Below are 9,939 nucleotides of genomic sequence, written 5' to 3' on the forward strand. Positions count from 1 at the left end.
GTCCAGCCTGGACGCTGGGGCGCCCGGAGAAGACTAGGCCTGCAGAAAACGCGTGGAGAGGCGGCCTGTAGGCCGGAGGAGCGAAAGGGCAAAGAGGGCAGGGAGGCGAGCACAGGAGAAACGGAGACAAAGAGGAGCGAGAGGAGCCGAGGGGAGCGCGGAGGCGCAGAGGGGCCGTGGGCGCTGGCTCAGGGGGCGGCCCCAGCGGGCGCGCGGTCTGGCTGGCGGCGGTGGCTGCGTCCAAGGCCGGCGTCGCGCGTTCCTGCATCCTCGCAGCCGGCGGGCCCTGGCCTTTCAGAGATCGAGGCGCGAGTGCAGCGCGCCGGTCTTGCTGTCGTGGTCCCAGTAAGAGCAATGCATCATGGCGAGCTCGGGCTGCCGGGCGCAGGCGAACTGCAGGCCGGGTGCGTTGGTGGGCGCGGGCGCCGGGGGCGCGGCAGTAGCCGGGCTGGCGGGGCTGAGCTGGCCGGGGGGCGGTGCGGCGGCCCCGTGGTGCGGCGGGGCCGGCGGGGGTGCGGCAGCCGCGTGCAGATGGTGTGCGTGCGGGTGTGAGTGGGGGTGAGGCGGCGGCGGCGGGGGCGCGGCGGGCGGGCCTCCCAGGCCGTTGTACGAGTTCACTACGCCGGGAGGCAGCGCCATGCTCTGCACGCGTGAGTACGGCCCGTACGAGGCAGCCGGGCCCGCCAGCCCCTTGACCACAGCGGCCGCGCCTGGGCTGCCCGGGCCTGCGGCCGCCGCTGCTGCAGCCGCCGCCGCAGCGGCCGCCGCCATCTGGCACGAGGCGTAGGGCATGGGCGAGGGCGGCTGCGGTAGCGGCCACGAGTTGTTGAGGAAGCCGGACTGCAGGTACTTGGGGGGCGCCAGGTAGCCGTAGCCGTCGGTCCCCGCGCCTGCCACGCCGCAGCCACCCGCGGCACCTCCGGCCCCAAAGAGCCCCTTGCCCGGCTGGAAGTGTGCGGGCGGCGGCCTGAAGGGTCGTTTCATGCGGCGGCGGCGGCGGTAGTTGCCCTTCTCGAACATGTCCTCGCAGGCCGGGTCCAGCGTCCAGTAGTTGCCCTTGCGCTCGCCGCCGCCCTCGCGCGGCACCTTGATGAAGCACTCGTTGAGGCTGAGGTTGTGGCGGATGCTATTCTGCCAGCCCTTCTTGTTCTTCTCGTAGAACGGGAACTTGGCGATAATGTACTGGTAGATGCCGGACAGCGTGAGCCTCTTCTCGGCGCTCTCACGGATCGCCATGGCGATGAGCGCCACGTACGAGTATGGGGGCTTCTGCGCCGGGTCCGGTTTCTCCGGGGCTGTCCCGGCGCCGCCGCCGCCACCCTTGCCCGGGCTCGGCGGCGGCGGCGCCTCGGGCTCCTTGGCTGCTCGGCCGGTCTCCGGGGCCAGCAGGGCCCCCGCGGCGTCCTCGGGCTCGGGATAGCTAGCCATCATGACAAAGCCGGCGCGCCGCGGCCGGGTAGTCCCTGCTCTTTTCCGCTGGCGCGGCAAAGAGTCCCGGCGCACAAGTCCGCTCACGGCCGAGTCTCAAACTTCTGGAGACTGCGGATGCAGCCCGCGCTCTCGCTGGCGGCCTCTCGCGCCTCTCTCTTCTTTCCCTTCCCCTAGGGAGAGGTCGGCGGGAGTGGAACTCAGCCTCTGGCCATGGGCAGTCCGCCCAACAGAGAGGGGCTCCGGCTCCGCCGCCCCTCCCCGCCCAGGCCAGTCCCCGCCTCGGTGGGTTTTCTTTTCTGCGCTCTTCCCCTCCCCCCACCCTCCGGTTTCCCGAGGCAAGACCCGCGTCTCTGGCGGAGCTGCCTCCTGGAGTCCCTAGTGCTCCAGGAGCCTCGCTCTGTTCTGATTCGTATGGGCTCCGCCGAGTTCCGCTTGCGTCAGGCGCCTTCGCCCCTATAGCGGGGCGGCCAGTCGCGCATGGGAGAGTTCATCTCCAAGTCACTTTTTGTAAACGCCCCGCACAGCCCGGACCGGCCTGCCCCCTCCCAGCGAGCTTAGGGGGCCCGGCGGACAGCCGCGCTCACGCTCTCACAAGCCCTTGAATCTGCCGGTGCTCGCTCTGCGGACTGGGCCGGGAGATGCCGAGGGCCTCGGCGGGGTCCGTCCGCTCTTGGCCCGTGCCCTGGGAGCTCGGGCCCTAGCGGGGAGAGGCGCGCCAAGCCTCCTCGCAGCTTCCAGGTGTAAGAAGAAGACTCCTTCGCTCTGCCCTTCGCTGCTGGCTGGGGGCTAAACTTCTAGCTCCGGTTCGGGGGAGGGGCGGGACGGCGAGGGGGCCGGACGAGGGTGGGGTGCAGAGAGCTGCGCGTTGGCTTTGGGAAATTCAGCCCAGAAACGCGTGTCACTGAACGAAGAAACCTCGGCCTGGCCTGTCCCTTGCGCTCTCAGAGTGACTGGGCCGGGACGGAGCCGGGGAGGAAGATCGCTGGGAAGAGGGGCCCAGGGGCTCCGCCTGAAGCCCCTGCACCCTTCCTTGCGCCGCTCCTGGACCTAGGGACCAGACCCCTACTCAGTAACCGCGTCGTAATCCTACGGGTTGGATGTGTGCTTTAACACACAGAGACTCCCTTTAACCAAGTAGACCCCACTCTGCTCCTGCTCCGACACAGGCGCAGATGTTGCCGTGGGGCTTTGGGGGACTGTGTATGTATGTGCACCGCATCACAAATAGAAGTCATGGGGAGGGTCTGTCCTTGTGACACGTGAGATACCAGCTGTCCGGGTGTGCGTGTGCTGGTGCAGAAACACAGGTATGCACATATACAAGGTGTGATATTTATATTTATGGGGTAAAACACATTTATACTTGCAGATATGTAATGGTATATGTGTATCATGTATCAGTAAATGTGGCTCATGAATATTGCATCTTCTTTCTTTTTCCTCTTTTCTCTCCCCTCCTCTCTCTCCTTTATTTATTCTTTCCTTCCCTTCCCCATTTCCCCTTTTCTTTCTTTCTCAATTCTTCCTGCCTCTCTCACTGCCGGTGTATATAATCTGTCACAGCCTAGGAAGAAAAACAACAGGCCGTAAGGGAGGTACTTGTTCAAATCTCTCTCCTGACAAGACATTTGTTCCATCTTTCCCCAGGGCTGAGGGGTGAATTTTCACCTACTTTCAGCAGAAGTCTGATTGTGACCCAGTTGCATGCAGGGAGGGTGTCTCAGGGGAAATCAGTGCTGGCAAAATAGTCAGGTGTGTCTTTTAACAGTTAACTCAGCCTTAACAAAAAGTCTGCAGTCATAAAGTGTGAGAGAGATGGCCGGTGTTTTGAGTCTTCGTGCCCCAAACCCCTTGTCGCCGAAGGGGCCAGGATACTTTGTGGAGAAAGGTGAACTGAATGGATGTCATGCGGTGTGTGCAGTGGTTGGCATGTTTGGAGTGGCTGGCCCAATGCCTGTCACTACCTCTTCCTCCCAAGCTGCCCAGTCTCTGAGGAAGCCTGAAGAGCCACTGGTGGCCTATGGGCCTTTTCCCCAGCATCCACAGGCCACCCTCATGTGCGGCCTCTTCCCACTCAGGCCCCTGATCTGCATTCTGAGATGAAAGGAAAGGAGGACAGGGTGATCGGGCTCTTTGGAATTCAGCATCTTGAAGATGACTCCAGAGAGCTCAGCAGGGCAGCCTGGCCTGAGCACCACGGTAAGAGGAAGCAGGGCTCTCCTAAACTCACCTCACTAAATACCTTTCTCCACCCGCCATTGAAAAGGTCCCAAGTGGCTTGATTGTTTTCTTTCACTGCTTCAAACATACGCCGGGGCAAGCAGCTCTTCTTCAAAACTTCTGTGGTTGCTTCCTGAGCAAGAGCGAAGGTGTTTTCTTCTTCCTTACCCCCATTAGTGCCCAGGCTATGTGTGGGAGTGGTGTGAGTTGGGTTTGGGGCTGCTGCAGATTGACCTCACTGTCCATCCTCCCCCAGGGCCTTGGCAGGGGAAAATACAGCTGGGGGGTGGGGGGCTGCTCTCTCCTCTGTTTTTTTCTGACCACCCAGGCTGGCGCCCTCTCTCTCTCCCTCTCCCTCTCCCTCTCTCCCCCTTGCAGGCATTTCCGCTGCTGGCCTGCAGCAGCCAGGTGTGACAGCATTGTTGTGTGTGTCATCACTTCCCTGAATTCCAAACTTGGCTCCCTTTTCAGCCTTTAAGGAGTGTGTGTGTGTGTGTGTGTGTGTGTGTGTGTGTGTGTGTGTGTGTGTGTGTAGGGGTTGGGGGTAAAGGAAGGGGTTACTCTCAAGGATTTTCTGAGTAGCAAGGAAGAGGAGTCCTGCTCCCAGGTACCGATCTCTCCAGGAAGCGGTGGGGCGCGCCTTGGTTTACTTCTCAGCCCTCTTGGGCAGGCTGGGTAGGGCCCTGTTTCTGGGCGAGGTCGGGATCCCGCCGGCAAGACAGACCGCGCCGAGGCTTGTGTGGGGCCCCAGGGCGTTGCGGCGCGCAGGGCTCCGGCTCAGTGACCTTGGGGCGGTGCCCACGTCCAAGGGCCGGGCGGAGCTCCCAGCCTCTCCGGCCCGGGTTTCCCGGCGGCCCGCAGCTGCGGCTCCGGTCTTCCAGCCCGAGCACCGCCGGCCGACGCCGTGGAGACCCGCCGACCTAGCGCGGCCGCCGGCCCCGCGTCCGCCCCGCGCGGCGGAGGCCCCGACAGCCGGAGCGAGCTGTGCCCTCCGCTCTGATGGAGCGAGGCGCTCCTCTTCCCACGGCCGGGAATCGTGCAACAGCGCTGGAGCGGCCCGCGCCTTGGGAGCCTGGAGGCCGGGGCCCGCCAGGTGAGCCGCCCGGCGGCCCCGAGGCAGGCAGAGCTTCCCCGGCCCCGTTCAGCTGGCCCAGAGCCGCCGCCGGCGGAGGCCCCCGAACACCCACCGCTCCCCGCTCCTGCGGGGCGAGAGGGAACTCTCTGCGGCGCCACGGCGGGGAAAGGGAAGCTTGAATACGCGTGGTGATTAGTACATGCGCGCGACTCCACACCTCAAACAGCTGTCAGCACCATCCCGGCCCACCCCACCCCACGGACTCCAGGTCTCTCTACCCAGGTCACACTCCTCCATCCATCCATCTCTCTCTTAGTCAACCCCTGTTATCCCCTCCAGTTCTCCTTTCCCCCACCACTCTCTCACACTCACCTGTCACATATACTAGTTCAGATCCTGCACATTTTGGTGGAAAAACCTGTCAGTCTGATGCTGGGACTCTAAGCCTCTTCACACACTCCCACACCCAGCTATCTCAAGACTGATCTCTTGGCTCCATGTCTGCAAGTCTGACTCCCAGAAGCCTGCTGATCCTCTGATGTCCTTGGCCTGTGGTTAGGGTGACTGGGCTGCCACCTGGATGTCACCATGGCGAGGTTGCTGTTCAGAGTTCTTTTCAGAAGCTCAGGTAGGGAACATATACCTGATGCACTTGAACACACACACAGGCCACTCACACAGGCTTCATCTCTGTCTTGTAGCTGTGCTTGCTGTCCGAACTGACAGGCTGCAGAGAAGTTTGCACGGTTCTCTCCCGTGCACACACCCACACGGCGCCAGGCCCCAGGCCAGCCGGTATTATTCTGCCTGGTTAGGATTAGCAGAGTCACTTACCCAAATATGTGCTTGGGAGAGAGAGTGAGAAAGAGTAGGGAAGTGGAGAGAGAGAGAGAGAGAGAGACAGGGAGAGAGGGAGAGAAGACGCTATTACCCATTCTGGGGAAGAACTCACAGACCAGAGCTGAGAGCTGTTTCCAGTTGGTAAGTATCTTGCTGAATTCTCCGCCACCCCACCCCGGGCCTGTGGGTGGCTGGGCTGGGAGGCAGCAGGCCAGAGTTCTGGGTTCCTCCTTACCTTACTGATGTTGGGCTTCAAGTCCATCAGCACCTCTTTGCCCCAAGGAGTGTACGCCCTACCCTGTACCAGGCAGACTGCAGTGCAGTTGCAGACCTTTTTCCTAATTCAGAAAGAAAAGGCAGAGGGAGTGGTTCCTGGGCCATGTCAGGACCTCTCCCTTCCAAAGACCTCTGGAATGCTCTCAGAGAGAGAAGTCTAGGGTGGCAGGAGCTGCTGGCCAGCTTCCTCTGGTATCCTATGGCTCTGACTCCCATGGCCCAAAGCCATTTTCTTCAGCTCTGAACAGTGAGTACCCTGACAGTAGGCCCAAACACATGCTTGAGAGCGTGATGTATTCTTGTTTAAAGTTGCCTTTTTCCACATCCAAACTGTAAGCCTTGATGGGCAGAGACTGTGTCCTCCACTTCGCACTCAGCGCTTCACACCAGGGTGGGCTTAATGCATTGTAGTGGAATTGGAACATGGCTGTGCTCCACGGAGAATTGAGAGATGCCACTTTCCTTGTTATGAAGCTGGAATTTCTAAGAAAGGGACTGCAGGTGGGGAAGAGTGGCTGGACCATAGAGGACCAGCTCAGGATCTGAGAGTCTTCTGTCGTCTGGGGCTATCTGCTCATTATGGTGGTACAGCCATGCTGCTGAACCTTAGGCAGGGACACAGGACATCTTCCTGGTTTCCCAACCCCTCCCCCACCCCCTGATCATGGCGAGGATGTGTCTGAAACAGTCAAACTTAACTTTACTAGAAAGAGAGAGGCCTCTGCATCTGTGGCAGCTAGCTTGCAAGGTAAGGCCTGCTGTCTGGAGCCGTAAGCAGGCCCATGAGGGGATACCTGAAAGAGCTCTTCCTCCTGGTTCTCATTCATATTTCTCTCCACAAATGGGAACCATCTAAAGAGAGTCCATGTAGGAGGGCAGTTTTAGATGCCTAGCTTTTATGAAGTCCAGAGGAAGGGAGAAGGGCTGAGTTTTATGTTCCCTATTACTGGGCTTCCGAAGAAGATTTCCATCACGCCAAAATGGTGTGTGTATGTGTGTGTGCCGTTTAACTTACACATGGTAAACAATATGCACCTCAAGTGTATAGCTTGATGTATTTTTACATATAATATAGCATGTAACCACCACTCTGATCAAGATACAGAGCTTTAACATTTCTGTCACCTCAGAAGATTCCCTCCTATCATTTCCTCGTCCATACTTACTCCCAAAGGTAACAGGTATTCTGATTTCTACCACCGTAGATGAACTTTGCCTGCTTTGAGCTTCATATAAATGGGGCATACCACATGTACTCTTTTTAGTCTGGTTTCTTCTGCGTAATATGTTTTTGATATTCATTCATCTTGTTGCATGTATCAGATATTATTGCTGTGTAATATTCCACAATTTGCTTATCCATTCACCTATTGATGGACATTTGTGTTGTTTCCGGTTTGGGGATATCATAAATAAAGCTACTGTGAACGTTTTCTACATGTCTTTTTGTGAAGGGCATTTCATTACTCTTGAATGACTACGTAAGAGAGTAGGCATCTGTTTAGTTTTAGTAGAAATTGCCAGTTTTCCAAAGTGGAAGAACAAATTACAGTGTTATACAGACAGACAGACATGCTGTAACAGGCCTTTTCCTTCTAGAAAGCATTCTCTAAAGACTGCTGTGTACCTCCAGCTATTATTATTATTGTCATCATTATAAAGGGTTAAGATAGCTATCCTTTATTAAACACTTATTTTGAACCAGGGACTTTACTTGCGTTTTCTCATTTCATTTTTTTTTTTCGAGAAGGAAGGATTTATTACTTGCAGCAAGTAAGGAGAACACTAGGGATCTTTCCCAAAGCTGTGTCTCGTTTCATTTTTATGACAACTGAATTCCCTGGTGGTCCAGTGGTAAGCTGAGGGGTTGGTGCTATTCCCATTTGATAGATGAAGAAACTGAGGCTCACAGATGTTAAGTAACTTGCTGAAGGTCCCCAGCCACTAAGTGGCAGTTTGACTTTGGAACCCTGAGTTTCACCTCTGAGTGTGTGGCTCTGTTGCTGCCAGGTCAGGAAGTCCTTCCTTCCATCTGACCAAATCTAAGCTGTTATTTATGAGGCCCATTTCCTGTAACCTCTGGTCCTCCCCGCATACGTGGTCACACCCAGGCTTGAGATCTCTGTACACACACAGTCTTTGTCACAGCCATGCACACCCACTGTGAAGAAGACAGGCATGGGGGCCAATTCATGAAAACCTCAAAGCTTGCCGAACCCAGGGCTCTGCAACCTGACGGTGTTCCTCTCAGGGAATTTGCAGGAGAAGATTAGACCTGCAGAGAAGATTAGGGACAAGTCTGTTTTTGGATGCTTCTGAGAAGAATTCAGAGACCATCCTTCCCTGGGAAGAGATGGGCATTTGGTCCTCCTCCCAACACGTTGAGCCAAGCCCATAACAGTGGTGATTTAGAGGCATCAGCCTGGGGCATCCCTCTATCTGCAGGTTCGTCCAGGGATGTTCATCTGGGGTTGATGGGGATGATAGCCTGGAAATGTCACACCTTGCCTGGGAAACTGGTAAGTGGGAAGGATGTGTGTGGAGTGTGCAGGGAGAGAGCTGCACTTCAGGACATAGCACTTGACTGGGCCCTGCAGGGAATGGTCACTCTGGGAAGGAGAGCCCACAGCCTTCTCCTCAGGACCATATCCTGAGGACATGGTTCCCAGGTATCCAAGGCCCTGGGCTTCACTGAGAGGAGTGTGCTACCCTGTGGGTGGAGACAATACGTGGGCACTATACTGCACACCGGGCCCCTCCTCGGGCTCCTTTTCAGACTAATTGAGGCCTTGCTGGGCTCTGAGTTTGTAATTGGGGGTAATTGCTGGCAGGCTGCTGTGGTGGTACAAGCAGGCTTTTGTTGGGGGGAAACTGTGGTCAGGATTTTGGAGCTTTGGGTGGGAATCCTTTCCAGGATTCCTGTGTGCTCTGTTCCAGGTACCTCTTGGCCCTAGCCTTTTGCTAGGAGGCAGCCCTTCTGAGGAATGGGAACTAGTAGCACGTCTGAACAGGAAGGGCCCCCTCATGTGGATGATGGGAAATCAGGTCCAGAAATATACACGCTCTGCTCTAGGCCACAGAGGTAGTGCAGGTGGAAGGGAGGTCCTGGTGTCCGCTACTGTCACAGATGCACACCCACCACAGTCTGGGAGGCACCGTGGGGGAGTGGTTAACACAGACCTCTGTCCCAGTTCTTACTGACATCAGCCTTGGAGATTATGGAACCTTCCTGAGCTTCAGAGTTTTAACATTTTGTCCTTCTTTGAAGAGGCAATATATTTGCATATACCAAAATTTAAAAAAATATAGAAGGTGCTCGCTTTGGCAGCACATATACTAAAATTGGAACGATACAGAGGAGATTAGCATGGCCCCTGCGCAAGGATGACACGCAAATTCGTGAAGCAGTCCATATTTTTGTATAGCTGATTCACTTTGACATGAAGCAGAAACTAACACACCATTGTAAAGCAATTATACTCCAATAAAGATGTTAAAAAAATATACAGAAGGCTTACAATGAAAAGACTCCCACTTCTGTCCCCAAGTCACCCTTCTCACAGGCAGCCAGTGACCCTAGTCTCTTGTATATCCTCCTGGACATATTTTATGCATATGCAAGCATACCACATATGTTTCCCTGCCCTCCCTCACTTTTTTCACATGGCAGCATCTAATGCACAGTGTTCTGCACCTTAGAAATCTTTCCATATCAATGCCTTCACTTTTTAGAGCTGCATAGCATTAGCTTGTTTCTAATCCTTTAATTTTATAAATAATACTGTAATGTAAAATCTTGTATATACTTAATTTTGTAGGCGTGTGCATATATCTGTACAAAAATTTGTAGAAGTATAGGGATGGGTCAAAGGGTGTATGCATTTGTAACTTTGATAGATGTTACCAAATCACCTTCCTTATAGATTGAAGCAGTGTACGCTCCCACCAAAAGTGTATGGGATTCCTGTTTCTCCACAGTCTCACTAACACACATATTTCTTTTTATGAAATAAATCTTGCATATATAGTCGAGGACCCCTCTGTATCCTTCCTTGATCCCTCTCTGTCCCTCTCACCTGAGGTGATTACCATGGTAA

General features: G+C 55.6%; 1 protein-coding gene and 1 non-coding gene across 2 annotated transcripts; one reads left to right on the forward strand and one right to left on the reverse strand.

The window, feature by feature from the left end:
• Positions 1-294: 294 nt before the first annotated feature.
• On the reverse strand, positions 295-1,431 carry FOXL2 (forkhead box L2). Its single transcript, XM_024131899.1, has one exon. It carries the CDS (start codon positions 1,429-1,431, stop codon positions 295-297), a length of 1,137 nt encoding a protein of 378 aa, XP_023987667.1.
• A 7,723-nt stretch (positions 1,432-9,154) lies between these two features.
• On the forward strand, positions 9,155-9,261 carry LOC112067055 (U6 spliceosomal RNA). The gene has a single exon (XR_002893056.1). It is a non-coding gene; the product is annotated as a U6 spliceosomal RNA (small nuclear RNA).
• The last annotated feature ends 678 nt before the right edge of the window (positions 9,262-9,939 follow it).

Source organism: Physeter macrocephalus, chromosome 1, assembly GCF_002837175.3.
Source record: "Physeter macrocephalus isolate SW-GA chromosome 1, ASM283717v5, whole genome shotgun sequence".
In the NCBI taxonomy this organism is placed as follows: domain Eukaryota; kingdom Metazoa; phylum Chordata; class Mammalia; order Artiodactyla; family Physeteridae; genus Physeter; species Physeter macrocephalus.